This window comes from Etheostoma cragini, chromosome 6, assembly GCF_013103735.1.
Source record: "Etheostoma cragini isolate CJK2018 chromosome 6, CSU_Ecrag_1.0, whole genome shotgun sequence".
NCBI lineage: Eukaryota > Metazoa > Chordata > Actinopteri > Perciformes > Percidae > Etheostoma > Etheostoma cragini.
In genome coordinates, this window is record NC_048412.1 from 17,439,940 (window position 1) to 17,460,270 (window position 20,331).

Here is a 20,331-nt window from a genome sequence, read left to right on the forward strand (position 1 = left end):
TACAATTTCTTTGAAGAATTTTGACATTTACTCATTTTTCTAAAGGCACTGCTATTATTTCGAACACAACTGTATATGAGGGTATGACAAGGTAAGGGAAATTATCTTTTGATTAAACCCAAAATCACCTTTGAGAACTAGAAGGACACCCCAAAAGCATAGACCTTTGCCAAGGAATTCCATATCTTGCAATGTTTAAAGTTCTAAATTGAGGAGGCGTTCCCGTTTTCCCAGTGGAGAATTAATTTTTTCCCATTTTTCAGAAACCACATAAATACAGCACAAATGCCATATCTCGCAAGTCGTGTTACAGCCACGTGATGATTTTAAGTCCAAAATGTACTCTCTTTCAGCTCAGTTGTTGGTCTTTACCAACTTTAACTTAGGGAAACATCTGACTCTTTAGCTGCTAAAATGCTCCCCTATGTTCACCAGCTAGTCACTAACTGTGTCTGTCTGCTGTTTGCTTCAGGGCCACTAGCATACAGTTAGGTTTTAGAAGTTTTCTGCAAACAATAGCTGCAGTGTTTGCTAACTAGCAAGCTACTTGCTACATTAGCAAGTAGCTTGCTAGTTAGCAAAGCTACAAAAGTACAAAGTACAAAGAGTTATTTATTTGCTGTCAGTCTTCACCGTTTTCAGCAGTGGTGAACAGCTAGCTAGCCCAAATTGACTCTAAAAACTCTAAGGCTAACTAATTAAGTACTGACCACATCATGAGATAGGTAAAAGCAACAGATTGTGGTTATAGGAGTAGATTGCCTTCATCTATACGCTTTTTGTTTTTTTTTGCGTAGTGAGTGAGTGCAGCTTACGAAGCGCAAGCTTACATTTATGTAGCTAAACCATACACATACATTACATAGAAGTGATTTAGTACCTCTCCGCTGGCTCTGAGCCTGTTTGCTTATTTACACGAGCAGCATAACAAGTGCCAGTTCGTCTCTGATTTTTACTGTAGGATGGTTCAAACATAGATACACACCAGGAGAAGTAATGCTGTGCGAAATGAAAGGCATTGTTCAATAAAGATTATGACACACTATGCTGGAGCATTTTGCCCAGCATGTAACAGGATATTACACATGCATGCGCGCACACACACATACACACACAGATATATACATTTGCACAGAAGGTTGGAGAGGCAGAGATGGGAATGATGTTATCGGGTTTAGCTGGTATTTATACAACCTTACTCTTTCTCACTGATCTCCATTTCTCTCTCCCTCCTAATATCTTTTATCTCACACTACTTTTTGTTTACCCCCATCTATGTGCTTCTTTTTTGTCTTTCTTTCCTCTTCTGGTTCTTTGTCATTATCAGATTAAATCTGTCAATTCAATTCTGTTGTTGAGTTTTACATCTTTTCTTCCTGACTTCCTGCCTTGTTTCTCAGCATTCACTTTCTCACCTATTTACCCTTCTCTTGTTGTACTGTGACTCTCACCTGCTTTATTCACCTTCTAAAAACCCTCACTGCTTTTTATCTTTAGCCCTTTTCATTCATCTCTTAAATCTTTCCTCTCTGCCTTCCTTTTTTGAGTTTCTTTCCTCCTCTTGCTCCTCACTCTTTATCTTCACTGTCTCTTCTAATTTGTCAGGGGACAACCCAAAAGTGCTCAGCTTGAAATAAGGAAAAAACAAGACAGTGGAGAATTATACAGTAATCATCACAGATTACAAATGTTTCCGTTATACACTGCCATCATAGAAAATAATTTGAGTTCTTGTCAACTAGTTACAGTAAGTATCTTGTTATTGACTAGTTGAGATAACTGTTCTCTGTATAAAGCAAATGAGAACATGCTATAGCTGCCATGAATGTGTGGCAAAAGTGTGTGATTTAAAGGTTTTTGTTACGTTGAAAAATGGTATGGAGCTGACATGAAATCTGTTTGATTTGGATTGAGAACAATTTGTTTTCTGTTTTGCTTAGTCAGTTTAGCTATCCTACATTGACACTCAGGGTTGTGTTTCTATATTTAATCCAGCAAACTGAAAAGTTAAATCCTGGCCAAAAAGTAAAACAAATGAAAACGTGAACAAAAAATAATGGTGTTGTAACTTTGAGTTTAGTTTCCTGTATGTTTAGATTCAATTAGTGGAGCACAAATTAACACATGCCAAATTCTCTAAATCCCTTTTAATAGTGAGATAAACACAAATGTTAGATTTTCACAATAATGTTCCAATATTTTTCTGGAATGGCTTCTGAATCTTACCATATTTTTTTTAAGTGTGTCAAGTTCTTTCGGGTGTCCTCACATACTTCTTAAAACAAACTAATCCCAAGAATTCCCTGTGAACTCGCACAAAATGCAGCTGGTGTTCTGACTCGATAAAAAAGACAAATACCATCATATCATAATCCTTATCATCCTCATCATCGTTTATTTGATCTTATTTTTAGAAGATGTTTTATTTTAACTTATCAGTATTGCCACATAGGTGAGTTTGAGACCCTTTAGCCCATACCCAACTGTAAAATATATATATATAGTAAAATATACACGCACATTTTGGGGAGTCCGTTAATTTTTTTTGCAATTCTAACCAATACCATTTTACCATTTTAAGTGCTGATATTACAATAAGACTAATGTAGGTCACAGCTTAAAGTTTAAAAATATTGAACATTTGAGACACTTACCATGTTTGATCCAATAATTTTCTTTCCTTTTCCTCTGTGAGAGAAATGGGCCTTTCTTTATCCTGATAATGTCTTAAACCTTGGCAAAAAAGTGTTCAATTCTCAAGTGCTTGTTCAGGTGGTTATTGGTGTGTCATTGCTGGTATTTCCAGCTTCGCTGTGTCATTTGCATAAAAGCACAAGATTGGACTGCAAGTGGCCATCATTCCCCAATGGCTGTGCTAGGATAAAAAGTTATGACATTTAATCTGACAGCAAATAATAACTCCAGCTTTTAAAAGTTTGTTCCTACACCTCTTAAAATGTACTCCTGCACAGTTAAGATGTGTGCAGCATGGTGTTGCAATAAAGCTTGAGTTGGTAACTTTTATAAAAAAATCAGCTTTTGCTAAATTTTCTGAAACTCACTATATCCTGTGAGTAGTACATGAGACAGATAATCTGATAGAAAAAAAAGAAAAAAATCACGCTCCTCTGCCTCCTCCTTGTGCTCCTAATGGCATTTCCAAGATTCTTTTGCACCAGAAGGACAACAACCAATCAGAGCGGTGGAGTCTCTAACACAGTGTCAATCATTGCTCATCAACTCCAATCAAACTGTCAAACTAGGCAGCACTAATCAAATATGACTCTGTTTCTGAATTTGTTATTTCTTATCTCAAATGTTTTCAGAAAGAAGCTGTAAAATTGAGAACATTTGCTCTGGCCAGCTGGCGGCTTGGTTTTGGGACAAATGTTTTCAGCTGGGTCCCATCTCAAGTATTTTTTTACAAGTAGTAATTTTAAGATTTCTTTAGAAAACTATGAGTTGCACAGATTTGATTAAACTCATATTGTCCTTAAAGGGGAACTTCTGTTTACATGTGTTAAGGGAGATTATGTAAAATAGTTGTAGCTGATATATGTCACTCAGGTGATGTCACTTGAGTCAGCATTGGCGGGGACTGAAGAGCATTAACATGTGTTTCATGGAGCAGAAGATATGATGACTAGTTCACTAGACTTCAGAGGCATGTTATCAATAGCCTTTATTGGAATGTAAATGTACATCCAAGCTTAACTGCGGGAATCTGTGAGGGCAACGGATTCATTTTATCTGGATGGCGTAGTTTATCTAGATAGGTTTTTGTTTGTTTTTTTGTGTTTTTTTTAACGATGACTAGCTGTAATGAAAACAGGCCAAACTGAAATAGTAGTAACAAGGCCATTTTTAAAATTTACAGAAAGTACAGATATTTGCGTGACAATGTAAGGAGTAGAAATAAAAAGTCTGCTGTAAAATAATTCATAAAATTTCTACTTAAGTGAGGTACACCTCTGCATCTAAACGCTACTTGTATAGCACACCCAAATCTAGGACTAATACTGTGTTCCACGCTCTTGTAACTCTTGTTTTGACAACCTTCTACCTGTAAAAGTGCCGTGGAACGCCAGTCAAAACCATAACTTAGTACTTGTGAACTCGTACCAGATTGTTGTACTCCCAGTTAAAGTTTTGACGTCACACACACATGGTGACCCCTGTTGATGCTGTACAGAGAAATAGTATACTGTAAATAGGCAACATAAAGTAATACACACATTGTATGTCGACACTTCGACAATAGGCTTGCAATGCAAGTGGAGTACTTTTTTAAATAAATCAGTTCTCATCCTTAAATATACACCCAAAAGTGATTTGAGACCGGGAAAGGCTGACATCTTAAGAGAAATTTCAACCCTGTAAAGCCCAGAGCATTTCCTAACCCTTTTTACACATCACACTCAATTTACCTGTCTGGTTAGCAATGATCTTTCATTATCATACTAAAAGAACAGTAGGACAGGTTGACTGTGTGAAAATGCTCTTTAAAAATATTTTTACAGATTTTGTTATTTTGTTTGTAATGTTGCATCTGAGGGTCTTATGGGGTTAAAGTCCTGCTGCCTGGGTCACTGGACACTGATCTGCTTAATAAATGAGCACTGAAGAGTGAGATAGATAGCTCCTTAACTCTGCAACATCAACATAAATCAGTATTGTGTGACTTTGTAATTATGGTTTCATCAACGCACTTGACATGTTCTTTTAGTTTTTTAGTTTAACCTTGCTTTTTGTGTACTTCTTTGAAAGATTGCTTCGCAGATTCTTTGTTAGTGTATTTAGACAACAGATAACAGATGGAGACTATTATTGTACAGATATTATTAAATTTGAGCAGAGATTGTTATAACCACCATAAACTCAGGAGACATTTTAAGAGAGCTGTGATTGACTGTCTAATACGTGCAACCGTACACCATTAGTTTGAGTTAACATTGTACACAAGAAGAATGAGATTGGTCAGGAGTAATGCAGACTGAGGATTGAAATATAATTGATCTGGCCAATGATGAACAGTGTTTGGCAAGTTACTTCCAAAACGTAATACATTATAGATTACTAGTTACTGTCATTTGAGAGTAATTACATATATTACAATATTACGGTCTCTGAATTGTAATGCTTTACACTATTTTGCATTACTTTTGTGTTACTTTCACCAAAATAATAGTAGCAGGTAGCTTGTGAATTTCACCACCAGATCAATAAAGTCTATGTAATATAAATATGCAAAGTAACCAAAGCTATGAAAATAGAGAAGTAAAACATACAACAGGCAAGTAGGAGAAAATGGAAATACTTACAGTTGTATTAAGGTATGGCATAGTTACTCTTCACGGCTGAAGAAATGCAATGGTATGTACGTGTAGCAAGCCCATAGAACGTATACAGTCAACGCAGCGATAATGATGATAAATAATCACGCAAATGTGTGTCTCTAGACACCTCAACCATCGAAAACAGCACGTTTAAAAAAATGTTGCGTTAAAATGCGTTGTAACTTTCTACTGAGATTGTAATGCGTATAATATTACAGATATTTTAATTAGCAGGCCTAGCCTAATGGTTTATATTACTGCGTTACAGCGAAAAGCAATACAATACTGTAATTGCATTACTTTTGTGACTGATTACTCCCAACCATGATGAACCAAGAAAAACATTCTTAAAGACAGCGGTTGTTGTAAACCACAGATGTCGCATGTGCATTCATGTATTTGATTTGAAATTAATCAAATAGGAACTCTAAGGGCGTTTCATACCGGTAGTTCGTTTGCTTTGGTCCGAATCGTTTGATAAGTTTGTAAACTTGGAGTGATTGTCGGTTTGGTTTCACACCTGGAAAAATCCAAGTGTACCAAAATGCACCATTACATATAATGCAACAACATCCACTCCTGTTATTGGTTGTATGTTTCTGGGGACGGGAGCAAAAAGTAAATAAAGGAACATGGTCCTGTGTTCTGGACTAGTGCATACAGCATGTCTTGCATCTCCATTGTCAAACCAGCTCATTTCATTAATATGAACAGACATTGTTTGAGACGTTACTGCGTATGCTCTGGTCACCGAGACATCGCTCTGCCGGTGTCTCCAACTTTAGCGGCAGGTTGGTTTGACCACGGAGATAAGAGTGATGGACGGCGAGCTTGACCGCCGTCCGTTTCTGTGATAGTAACACTGCAAGCTGCTACAGTTTGTTGCTCTGTTGCATCGAGATTGCTCGGGCGGCTGTGGCTCAGTGGTAGAGCGGTTGCCTGCCAATCGGAAGGTTGGTGGTTCAGTCCCTGGCCCTGAAGTCCCATGTCGAAGTGTCCTTGGGCAAGACACTGAACCCCAAGTTGCCCCCGATGCTGTGCATCGGAGTGTGAATGTGTTTGAGTGTTTATCTGATGAGCAGGTGGCACCTTGTACGGCATTCCTCGGCCACAGTGTATGAATGTGTGTGAATGGTGAATGTCTCCTGTAGATGTAAAAGCGCTTTGAGTAGTCGTTAAGACTAGAAAAGCGCTATATAAACACAGCACATTTACATTGGAACACACCTGACTACAGGAAACATTAGCTCAATTTGTGCGGTTCGAGCACAGATCAGGTTCTCCCCACAAACGAACCGCTCCACAGTTTGATTGAAAGCATACCAACACCACCGTTTCAAGCAGGTCTCGGTACGTTTGTTTGGTCCGCTTTTGATGCACACACGAGTGCAATTGCCGCGTTCTCACCTCCACAAACGAACCGCACCAGCGGGGCAAACAAACTCTAGAATCTATTCAACCGACTAAAGGTTCTAAGAGAGTGTGTGTGTGTGAGAAAGGGATATTTCTCCAGTCCATTAGCGCACTTAAAGTATTGCTAAACTGTGTTATTCAGTTACTTTTGGAGGACTTTAAAAGCAGTCCATTGATCAAGAATTCACCAGCTTGGCACTCTCAGCCACTCAAAGCCAGGAAGATGGTATTAGGAAAATAAAATTAACTGTAGGCCTATTTTTTCAAAGTAGGTTGTCTTCCATAAAGTAAAAATGCAGTTCTGAAGAAGAATTTCCCCCACTTACAGTAGTTCAAAGAATTTTTAATATATCGGATGCCATGTCTTGCTAGCTTCTGGCCATTTTTAGTAACACAGTTTTTCATATTTGCACTCAATAAAGGAGATTCCATATCTCAAGACACCACTGGTGGAAACCTCTCTTCACTCTATCCCAGTTTCTGTTTTTAGACCTTCTAATAGAAAACTAGGCAACATCACTCAGGGACGCACAGAAACTGAGAACCATTCTTCATCTCTTAACACTTCCTTTTCACTTCCACAGCACGCTTTCCGCTTCCTTATCTCTGTTGTCTGTGTAGAAACAACCACGGGGGCGTTCCCTCAGAGCTGCAATCACAGTCAAGGGAAGCGTGTTACCATCTCTGCATATTCATGTATATCTGAGTGGTAAATCTGTGCTTGTGTGTTTGGCTCACCCCAATTAATTTCTGCCTGTTCCAGGGATTTCCATGCTGTAGGACCTAGACATTTCCCAGAGGTGTGACTATACGTGTGAAAGTATGCTTGCATGCTTTTTAGTGTTCGCTCACAGTATTCTTCAGTGATTAGGGCCGTCTCCAGACTATGATTTAGTCTACCCCCTCTGGGTGAAATGCCAACATGAGGCTGATTTGCTTGTGTCTACCTTTTTTTGAGTCTGTTCTGCATTTGACCGGACTGGATGTGTGTTTGCATGTGTGTGTGTACATGTGTGCAAAATTGCTTCTGCATGTCTCACTTGGGAGAGTCTGGCCAGCACTGTGTCTGGCTCTGTGATGAGAGGCATGTGCAATCAGGGACTTAACATGATTACCAAGGTACAATGGCCGCAGGGGCACTGGAAGGGGATCGAGGCTTGGGAGGATGGATGGATGGAAGGCTTAAGAGGAAAGATGGAGGGGTGACAAATTCATCAGGCAGGCTGCAGATGTAGCAGTGGGGGGCGCTTGAGGTAGAGAGTCTCCTCTTAAACCTCACACCTTCACCCTTTGAAGACAGCTCAGATTATCTTTGGGGCTGTCATTTTCACACATTTCTCCTTGTTCTTTTTTGCCTCCATTCTCCCCCACTGGCCTGCTTTTTTGTTTTCTCTTATTTTGCCCTCCTTCTGTCCACTCTGCTTTCTATTGCCTTTCTGTGTCCCTCTCCCAGACCCTGCAGGATTTTGCAGACTTTTTTTGAGATTGTTGAGGCCCAAAATACCTGCTTTTGTAAAAAATTGCGATAAAAGTTGCAATGTCTTTTGTATGTTTGTTGCAGTGACTATATGAATGAATAGTTCTTTAAAAATTAAAAGGAAACTTGGCAAACTACTCTTGGCTGACTTTTCCTAGTGACCTTACCAAAAAGACTACCAAATATTGGTATAATATGAAAATGCCGAGTGGATTTAAGACAAAAAGTAATAATTTATTGAAGGAATCTAATTTGAATATGTCTGTCAGTGGCTTGTTGATTTTTGCATTTTTAGTTAATTTTCTATCCTGGCCTGGGGCACTGAACTTGTCCTCTGCCCTGTTATGTGGTGTTTTTTAAAACTAAGACAATAACAGAACTATTTAGTTTTTCCCTGTTGGCCTGTTCTTTATGTTCCAGTTTATTTAGCTTAGCTGTTACCTGACCTCCATCCCTGTTTCTTTCCTGTTAGAGTTAACAGTTTGTGATTAAACTCCCTCATACACACACACACAAACACAAACACAAACACACACAAACACACTGTACATAGACAATCTCTTCCTACTTTCCCTCTTCCTAACTCCTCCACCCTCCTTCCCCTTCATTCAGTCCTGGTCATGTAGAGGCAGTGGCACTCACTCACTCCCATTGACAGATTACTTTCCTAATGGGATTTAATTATTTATCCCTTCCTCATGGCAATTTAGCCAGGAAAAGACCGACAGCAGGAGCATGAGGGAGGACAGGACAGGAGGGTGGACGGAAGAGAAAGGTAGAGCCATTTCTCCATTGGCGAGAAACTGGATCACCTCTGTTTTGATTTGGGGAGCTGTCAGTCAGAGAGGAGAAAGGGGAGTGAGGGATGTTGGAAAGTAGAAAAACAGGGAGGTAGAAAGAAACAAAAGAGAAAGACGGGGCTAAATGAAGATTGAATGATGACTGGTTTTCAAACAAATGCAATGTTCTGAAAGTGTGAATAAATATACATGAAGTCTGGTGCCCTACTCTCTGGCTTATACAGGGACACACACGCTGCAACATAATTTTATCACCTTACGTTGACTTGCAATCATTCCCTGGAGACTTACCATAACTACTACATGTCTAACTCCAATACTAAACTCAACTATATCCATAAAACAAGTGGTAACCCTGAAATTCAGTAGTTTATTTTATGAGAACCAGATTTTTGTCCCCAGATGGGTGGTAAGTCCCCGCAACACATAAACCGTTGCAAGTTTTAGACAACCTGTCTGTGCCTCGCTCTCCATCTTATTCCCCGTATCTCCTTTTTCTTTCTTCTTTCCTTGTCTCTCACTGCATTTTTCTCTTTTTGATCCCCTCTCTCTCTCTCTCTCTCTCTCTATCTATCTCTCTCTCTCTCTCTCTATCTCTCTCTCGCTGGGGATCCTAATTAAGCTTGGCTGCTCTTTGATGTTGTCGCCTTGGCAACAGTCACCATGACGAGGCTGGGTCTGCACACTCTTTCTCAAACTCACTCAGGCATTCACAAATACACACAAGTACAATACACACACACAAGCACGCTTACTGAAATCCTTAAAGAATACAGGCAGTGTTTGACCCTTGGTTCAGATGATAGCATACATAATCACACAGCCGTGTGCATAATCTACATATGTCTGCAAGCACACGTTATGTGCTATATGCTATATGTGTCAAGACACGTTACAACAGCAGAACAAGGGAAACACATACATCCTGCTGAGCTAGATATACATAACATATGAAATATGCACTGTGTGTATTCAAAGGTAGTTGCGAAGTGGCTTCAGAGCTTCAGTCAACCTTCATCATGAGAGCGATGATACAGAGTGGTTGACTGTCACGCCCACTTCTTCTGACATTTAACATGTTATTGTAGTTTTTTTGTTTTCCTGAATAAATGTTTTTGTGGGCTAAAAGCCCTCGAGATTAATCATGTGGTAAAGACCAATTGTTAGCACCTGCTGTAGGTGAGTGCCTCATCTCTCACTGGCCACAGCCTCTCTTTCTCAGGAACTCTGTTTATGTCTCTATCTCTTTAACCATTTTTTGTCACTGCAAGAATTTCCCATGAAGATATTTAGTTCATTATTTAGTCCTAAAAATTGTGCATGTAATTGCACTGCTAAACTGTGAGATTTAAAGCTGTTCCAATGTTAACCAATGCCTCAAGAATATTGTACAATCAAGTGTAATTCTTCATGATTTCATTGAAGCATTAACCTATATTTTCTTTACAGACATACAGTACATTTACTAGAAATTCATGTTTTCAATTCAAAAGTTATTTGTGCTGAAAACAGGTTGAATGAATTTTATGTTCTGCACTGGCAACTTTATGCACTTGAAAAAACTGTCTGCAGTATCCTCCTTTCCCTGATATCTTCTCGTTCCTTTCTCTATCTCTTCATTTCCTCTGCACTTCATCCATCTCTTTCCACCACCTTCTCTTCTCATCAACCACCACTACCTCCCCCCAAGTTCCTGACAGCACCGTCTGGAGGAGGGTTCCTATAATGAAACCTTGCTCTTGCCACTTACAACAACTGTTTTGGCGACAATTTCAAGAGTAACCGCCGCAATTAACAATACAAAACATTAACATACAGAGCGGGAAAACTGCAATTAAAGTAACATTGTTAGGCATGTTATATTAATAATAATACTTATAATAATAATAATAATAATAATAATAATAACAATAATAATAATAATAGAAAAATCTTGTTATTGTGATCATTGGGAGCCTTGTGGGAGCTTTTTCAGGTGACTTTGGTTCAGTTTTAGTAACAGTTAAAGGTTATATGAAAATGAGCCAAAGCACTGAATAGATTACTGATTAGATGGATGGTGTTTTACATCTCAGGAAAGAGACATTTACTCTAAATTGCTGCTTGTTTCTTTAATCATCACATCAGTCAGCTGTACTGATGAACTGTGCCAGCAGAGGATCATGATGAAAAGTCTTTAGCTACACATTAAAACAAGTGTAACTCCTTTCCTCTTTTTAACTCTCCTCATGTCCTTCCTGTTCCCGCAGCTGTTTGTCATTGACAACGGAGCTGACGACTGGCGCATCGCCATGACGATGGAGAGGGTTTTGCTGATCGCTCTGGAGCTGCTGGTTTCTGCGGTGCATCCAGTGCCAGGGGACTTTAAGTTTCAGTGGCGGGCGCGGCTGGCCTTCTCGTACGCGCCGTCCCAGGCCGAGGCTGACCTGGACATGGTGCTGAGCGTGCCCATGTTCCTGCGCCTCTACCTCATCGCCAGAGTCATGCTTCTGCACAGCAAACTCTTTACCGACGCCTCCTCCAGGAGTATAGGTGCCCTAAATAAGGTCAGAAGGGTTTTGTGCTTGCATGGGTGTGTGTCCGTGCCGCATTCATTCAACGAGTGTGGCTTTTCAAAGCTTTTGCCAGAGAGGTGAGGGAGTTGTAAAAGTTTTAAGGTCAAGAGCTCTCTCCTTAGAATCAAACCAGGATCTGCCTTGTCCCTGTCATTCTTGGCCTCTATCTCTCTAACTATTTCAAGTCCCTCCTTCCGTTCTGCCCTTATAGTCACCCTGTTTCTTTTCATCTACCAATTCAAATACCTTTCCTCTCCTTTTGTCATCGCTGTACATGAAGACTTAGATGTAAGCTGTGTTGGATTTTTTATAATAGAAAAGGAGATGGCAGCGTGAAATTAGAACAAGATATTGCGTACGGCTCAAATGGGGCATGAAAAGAAAGGACTCAGATGAGATTGCAATACAAGTGTGTAGAAATGTGTACAAGCCATGCAAAAAATGATGGGTGCCACGTGTGTAATGACATTAAGTGATAAGCATTGTAAAATCAGGAAGTAGGAATGTAGTGTGGTGGGAATATGGAAACTTCAAAGTGGAGGACGGAAGGAGAGATGGAGTAGATTTTAGATGGGTAATTTAGCAGGTTGCCAGTGTATCTGGGATGGCACTATTCTGACCCTCAGGCTACAGTGACAGAGAGAAGGGGCATCTGCCATTGAAGTGCAGCTCTAACATGACAACTCATTTATCAACTCCTTAACCCGTCCCGGGCTCAACCTCAGATCATCCATCTGCCAGATGTTGATGACAAATGAGCCACACTTAAAAACTACACTGAAAAAGGCCAATTATTCAAAGACACTGTATAGCTTGACCCAAGTCAGAGGGCGCGCCACAATCTTAACTCCAATTACAGTGGAGATTCTCAGAGTGCTGCCGCTATCAAAAGCTACTCAGAAGACTAATTAGTATAACACCAAGTCTGTGTGGGAAGCAGCGTGCTGGAAGAGGATTCAGAGCTACGCAATACTAACACATGAAAAAAAGTATTATATCAGCTCTGCTATACTGTGTGTGTGTGTGTGTGTGTGGGTGTGTGTGTGTGTGTGTGTGTGTGTGTGTGTTTTGCAGGTGCATTTTAACACACGGTTTGTAATGAAAACGCTCATGACTATCTGCCCCGGGACGGTGCTGCTGGTCTTCAGCATCTCTCTGTGGATCATTGCTGCCTGGACCGTACGAGTTTGCGAGAGGTCAGTAACAGAGCTGGTTGGTTTGGGTATGTGTTTTATTGTGTGCGTGTGTGCATGAGTCTGTGATTGGATGAGGGATTCAACTGAGCAATTCAATTCAGTTGGCAGGAAATATAATCTGGGACATGTGTGAAATATAATCCATCTTTAGACTTCAGTTTATGAGGCTTTCTCACCAGTTGTACACCTAATTTGATCCAGGCAATGGAGTTGTTACTTTGTCTGTCCATTTTGTCTTGTAAACCCCCCCACCTCCCCCATTCACCATTTATAAGCAGTGTCTAGATTCATTTTTTTCATTCATTCATTTTGTTACAGCAAACTATAATGTAGTTTTAAGCAAATATAAGGACATTTATGTCTGTTAATTTGTCAACAACTATACATTCTCCTACGACGCATATGTAACTTTTGTATAAACACAATGACGAATGATTGATAATACAGTATACCATATCCAGAATCACAGTGCAGTAAACAATATATATATATATAAACGAACACTAATGAACATATCCCCAAAGTACATAATTGTGTTATGTTTATACACAATGTGATTTTATAATTTACATGCAAGTTTAAAACAGTTTATGAATGTATTTAGAACGTGTTAAGCTTGAAGGTTCATTCTTGACCTTGTAAATAAGAAGAAAGAAGAAGACCTACTTTATTGGAAATAATTTTTTTTCACTGTGTTATTTTATACATTGAACACACACAGGTCCAAAATACACACACATTCAAACAGGACCTATACACATGCATTAATGGAGAGATGTCAGAGCGAGGAGGCTGCCTATGAACAGGTGCCCCGAGCAGTTGGGGATTCGCACATTCTCCAGCTACCAGTCCACAATCTGTATTTGGTCCGTATGGGGACTTGAACTTACTGCGACCCTGCGGTTTCTAAGCCAAGTCTCCACGGACTGATTGTCTGCCACGCCAAATAGTAGTTTGACAAAGATTTCTTAAAGGAATAGTTTGACAATCTGGAAAAGCAAAGATCTAGATGGTCTGACTGTTACCACAGTTATGTCTGGCTGGTAAAATTCTGAATTAGAAAAGGATATATTGCCATGTAAATAACACTTACAAGGAAGTTTATAAATATAAACATATTAGAAAGAAATAAAAAAAAACATGTAAAAGAAAAGGTAACATACAATATGTACAATATAACTTCTCAACAATAAGAATGGAAGGCTTCATTGTTTAGTGCAGGATGTGCAAAGATGATGATGAATGTGCAAAAAGCTCAAGAGATATAATTTGTGCAATGTACAAATGTACAGATGAAGTCGGGAAGAAACAGTTTTTGTGGTTTGAGGTGTTAGTCCTGATGGACCATGTCCTGCTTGCCAGAAGGGCAGTGCCTATCTTTCCTGTCCGCTTCAGGGTACCAGACACGTACAGGTCCTGGAGAGACGGCAGTTTGCAGCCAATCACAAGGGGTGGGGGAAAAAAATTGATACAGCATATTTTCAGTGGCAGTACTGTATCAATACACAGACGCCAAGTATCAATCTTTTATTATATACAGTGGCTAGAATAAGTTTACACACCCTGCTGAAGTTAATTAAAAAGAGGAATAAAAAAACATCTTTTAGAAATTTTAGAAATCTTAATGCCTTAATGCAACAAATTTTTCTGAAAATCCAACCTTTTAAGGACACCAATTTTCTTTGTGAATGAATAATGTATTGTAAATAAATAAATGTTCTTCTTTAAAATACAGGGGGCAAAAGTATACACACCCCTATGTTAAATTCCAATAGAGGCAGGCAGATTTTTATTTTTAAAGGCCAGTTATTTCATGGATCCAGGATCCTGATAAAGTTCCCTTGGCCTTTAGAATTAAACTATGCCATGCCTATCTCTATGTATGGTGAAAGGTATGTGATGATGTGGAGTTATTTTAATTCCAAAGGCCAAGGGAACACTATCAGGATGCATAGTATCCTAGGACCATGAAATAACTGGCCTTTAAAAATAAAAATGTGCCTGCCGCTATGGGAATTTAACATAGGGGTGTGTATACTTATGCCCCATGTATTTTAAGGAAAAACATTTATTTATTTTAAATACATTATTCATTCACAAAGAAAATTGGTGTCCTTAAAAGGTTGGATTTTCCTACTTTTTACTTTTCCTAATTAAGGCATTAATATCAATTTCCAGGCAGCTTGGACAGCTTGTCCGGCAGAAGGGCCTTTAGGATGGTATTGAAAGCAGAGCTTAAGTCCACAAACAGGATCCTGGCAAAGGTTCCTGAAGAGGCAATGACCATGAGTGGATCGGTGAGGGTTTTGAGGTGAGACGGAACAAGGTGTTTAAAAGACTTCATAACCACAGAGGTCAGGGTGACAGGTCTGTTGTCTAATAGTTCTGTAAGGCTATAAAACTGCAGTCAGCATCTGGTTAGGTTAACTTAGCATAAATACTGAAAACAGGGGTAAACAGCTTGTATTGATAATATGTTGTTATCCATCACCAGAGCCACACTAGCTGTTTCCATGCTTAATGCTAAGCTAAGCTAACCAGCCACTGTCTGTAACTTTACATTAACCAGCAAGATATAACAGTGAACACTGTCTTGTCTTGAGGTAACAAGAGGCAGGTGACACAAGGGCGGCGAAACAGGTGAAAGACATCAGACAATCACAAGGGTGGGAAAACGAAGGAAGGAAGTAAAACTAAACAAGATGGCACAGAAAACAAGCCTATCACAATAAAACAGGAAACGGAACATAAACAAGACACTCACACAAGATAGAAACTACAACAAGAGAGCGACTGAGGACTAAGACATGAAACAAACAGGACAGGATGAAACAAAACATTTACAAAACAAGACCAAAAATAACACATAACAAGACATCACAAAACCAGGCAAAGAAATCAAGACAGGAAAACAGACTACCACAATAAGACAAGATAAAACACACAAACCATAACGATTATTTGCCTAAAAGTCTAAACATTGCTTGAAGGTGAACTATGTTTTTCTGTATTTTCTGTCATATCTACAATGTTATTAAGTCAAATTTGCATGTTAAACGTGGCCAGAGCTTCATCATATGATGAGGTAAACATATTTTAGCAAAATCCCTGTGCGCCAAAAGAGTTCCCACTGTTCTGAACTTTCTGGTTTCAACAGTTTTTTCTTCTCTTGACTCTATGTCATGTAACACCGAGCCAGACTTCTCCGGCCTTAAATGATTGGTCATCTGCTCCAGGTATGCAGGACTGGAGTTTTTATTTTTATTTATTTATGCTACTGCAGGGTTAACATAGTTGTCCTTAGCATATATAGATGCATGCTAATGACAGAGACATTAGAAAGTAATACTATATTCTATAACTGTGCACTGCTAACAGACTTATAGTAGTTGCATGCCAACGCCAGGGAAATCTGTGATCTTGGCTGCCAATGTTGGACATTTCTTCCCAATTTCGGGTCACATTACTGTTGAAACATGTGCAGTTGGGTGGTATTTGGTTCAGAAGCCTTAAAGAGACCGGCACTCCAACAGTGCATCTCAGATATAGGGTGAATACATGCGCAGCAGCCATGGGCAGAATGAGAAAAGTGTTTTTTGGACATTAAAGCATGTTAACATGTTCTAGAACAAACACAAAATACAAGCATGAACCTGAAAATGCTATAGAGTAGATCACAATCTTCAACGTCCTACATTTCTCTCAGTCCTTTCAGCTGCCTCTCATGGCCTTCATCTGCGGATGTTTGCCAGGTTGTCAAAGAGAGTGAGAAATTATTTACATTCAGTATATTATGTTATTTTATTCATTCATCTTAATTTCATAAATAAATATAATAAACAAATGCATTTTATCTCATATTATAATTGTATATATAAATCTTTCATTAATCATTTAATGTTTGTTACATTACAATTACAAATGCTTCACAGGAAAATTAATAGTTGTTGACAAGTACACTAATAAATACTTAAAAATTGACTACACAACTATATAATAAAGTCTTATTAATAGTTTATTAATTGTTTTACTTTTTCATAAATGCTAAATAGTGGTTAAACCTTTCTAAAGATTTTTTTGGGGCATTTTTAGGCCTTTATTGACAGGACAGCTCAAGACATGAAAGGGGAGATAAAAGGGGGAATGACATGTAGCAAAGGGCACAGGTTGGAGTTAAACCCGGGCCCGCTGCGTTGAGTAGCATACCTCTATATATGGGCGCCCGCTCTTCCAACTGAGCTATACAGGCGCCCGATTGGAAGTTAAACTTAAATGTTTCCATCCTTTTAACCCATCGTTGCAGAGCATTTTTTTCTGGGGTTTATGTCCTAAAGTTTTTTTATGCAAGTGGACAAATACATATTGTACTTAAATACATATTGTACTTAAATACTTAAAAGCTGCACTACATGGTTGTGCAGAATTATGTGAATCCAGCAGGCAGATGCTCAAATATGAAATAGGTAATGACACTGTTTTACAATGAATGATGTAGTGTTACTAATTTAACATCAAGTGGAATGCAAAAAGTGTCCATCTCTTTTGTTAAAAGTATAAACGCTTTTGTAGATAATCATGGAAATATGGGAAAATGTCAGTTGGTCAATAAGCGTGATAAGATGCATCATTGCCCGGCTGGTGGGAAGCTGTTGTTTGGGCTACATCCAAGTTAAATTGGCATTTCCTCTTCTCTTCTCTCCAAACCAAATTATTAGAAATAGAAATAACATATAAAACTCAAGTGAAGTGCCTAAAACAAGGTGCACATTTTGGTTTGGTTGCTATGGCAACAGTGCATGAGCTCCTGTTTATGTGTTGTGTTCTGTGTCAGGCAATTTTTTTCAGGTTTATCGCCCACATTTGCAGACATGACCAGTGGGCCAGTAATGTTTGTTTGTTCTTATTTATATATTTTACTATTGACTGACTTCATCCTGTAAACACGGACGGTGTTTTGTTCTAGGTATCATGATGCCCAGGACGTGACCAGTAACTTCCTGGGAGCCATGTGGCTTATCTCCATCACTTTCTTGTCCATTGGCTATGGAGACATGGTTCCTCACACCTACTGTGGCAAAGGAGTCTGTCTGCTCACAGGAATCATGGTCAGTACCCCCCTCCCTATCTCTTTCATGCACACTCCCTCTCCTTGGTGCTGCCGTTGCCTTGTTCACAGGTCAGCAGAATAGAGAGCATTCTGTCATATTTGAGAGAGATTCTGCCATTTGTGTAATTTGGGCAATCCTCCTTGAGTTACCCTGCATTGTGTGTGTGTGTGTGTGTGTGTGTGTGTGTGTGTGTGTGTGTGTGTGTGTGTGTGTGTGTGTGTGTGTGTGAGCGTGAGCGTGTGCCCATTTGTGTGTGTGCATGTTATACCCTTGTCTGTCCTCGTTGCATAATGAAGGTCCTCAGTGTTTCCTCCCACTCTCTCTCTCTCTCTTTTTCCATCTCTCTCTTTCTATTTATCCCTGTTTCTCTTTTCCTCTCTGTCTGTCTTTTCTTCCCTGAGGCCACGTGTTTAATGCTATCTACTGTCCATCTGTTAGTATCAGTGTTTAAGCTGTCGACTGCTCCTCTATTTGCAACACTTCACAGGTGTTCTTCCCTCCTCAAACTATTAATTTATTTTTGTCTTTCCTGCTTTAGTCCTGTCTTTGTCTCATTTCCTGTTTCTCTTTGGTCTCACTAGCCTGTTGATAATTTCTAACATCCTTTTGTATAAAACACAACCACAAGTATTTGGAAATTGGTCAACTCATTTAGTAATTTCAACATAGACAACACTCATTTTTCCGATGCTATCACGTTAGCATACATTGTTCTGAATAACTGCAGAAAATGAGTGTCATGTGAAATGCAAGAAAATCTGATTTCTTTTAATAGCTCCATGGCTAAATGTCAAGTAAATTAAAATTAAGTATGCTAAATTTGGTGGCTTTTGCTGATTCTTTATAAGGGCAGGAAAGACAAAAGAGGACTTTAAAATATGATAATAATATGTTCCCTGGGAATATTTCCCTCATAGGACACAGTGTGCCACATTTTACATTGCCACTGGGGAGAGTACCTTGGACATTGAGTAATAGAGCAGCTAAAGAGATAAAAGTCACTGCACAGTGGGTGCTAACCTCAATTGGGTATAATGTTGTTTTTTAACAAAATTATGTAATAATATTACTTTTCTGGCCCACAAACTTGGGTACTGCATTAAGCACCTTTCTTAAAAAGGCACGTTTCTTAAAATGTCTTTCATCTGAAAAGATGATGAAGGCTGGATGAGACATTTGAAATGTCATTTTCCATTAACTTGATAGTGTCATGGATGTCACTATTGTTCTTTAATACTGAGGGACTCGTTGCACATATGCTTTAGTAATGCTAATAGCGCAGTTGAGCTTGTTAAAATTAATGAAATTAAAGGCAATGTGCTCATACAATAGAACACTACTTAACATTTTAAAAAGAACCCCACCCCACCCCCCCAGATAAGACAAGGGTTTTGTTAAATTGTGAAAATAAGATAATATGCTGACAAAATAACATTGTATGACCAATATAAAATAATACAATAATTGCTGCATCAGTCTTCACACGCTTACATACCTTGTCGTTTTTCACTTCTGCTGAGGGTATTTTGTTAAAGTGCACCTTAAGTCTAGCAGCCACCACCATGGCTAAGCGTTGCAGCTAGTGTCAGAGTGCTTTAAGATGCAGTTTAGTGAAGCTGGATGCAGGATATGGGCAAAGAAAGGAACACAGGAGATTCCAAGGAAACATTTTTTTTAAATATCTCCAAGTGAGGAACATTATTTCTTCTATGGAAAACCAATCAGTTGCAATTCCTGAACTCTCATCCTTAGAAGAAATTGTAACAAACAATTGCAACGAGAGGGATTTGATTTCATCAATATATAACTGGCTTGGATCTGGCTCTAAAGAAACATCGATACTTATAATGAGAAATGGAGGGCGGACTTAAAAGACGGAAGACATTTCAGAAAACGATCGGAAGAACACTTGTGACGCAGCTCAGAAAATAACAGCAAACTAATTTAAAGCTACTCCAATGTAATTGGCTGATGCAGACATACACGACTCCTGGTAAATTGAATAAATACAACCGTTATATACCTGACCTTTGTTTTAAATGCAATGAGGCTAAAGGAACACTATGTTAAAACTATGTTCATCTTGTCTGTGAAAATTCCACTTGAAAGGATTTTGCTGCACCTGTATCCAACAAATCTGAATCGGAAACCCCAAGAGTATATTTGTTGTTGTATGTTTGTTATATACAGTATATATAATTTGCTATACTATGAGCAAAAAGGACTTTCATCTGGAGGAAAATGGAGGCGCCTACAATTGCTGATTGGTGCTGGTGCTTGGATCAAGAATATAATAACAATAATAATAAACAGAATTTGTATTGCGCTTTTTAAGAACCCAGTATGGCGCAACATATGTCCATGGAGAGACCTACATACAGTGGGTACGGAAAGTATTCAGACCCCTTTAAATTTTTCACTCTTTGTTTCATTGCAGCCTTTTTCC

The 20,331-nt window shown here is 38.9% G+C and overlaps 1 protein-coding gene across 1 annotated transcript in view; it reads left to right on the plus strand.

Moving 5' to 3' along the window:
* Positions 1 to 20,331, plus strand: part of kcnn3 (potassium intermediate/small conductance calcium-activated channel, subfamily N, member 3) — a 51,879-nt gene that overhangs the window by 14,898 nt on the left and 16,650 nt on the right. Inside the window, 3 exon segments of the mRNA XM_034875022.1 lie at positions 11,276 to 11,572; positions 12,656 to 12,777; positions 17,741 to 17,882. Of these exon segments, the coding sequence (XP_034730913.1) occupies positions 11,276 to 11,572; positions 12,656 to 12,777; positions 17,741 to 17,882 (561 nt within the window).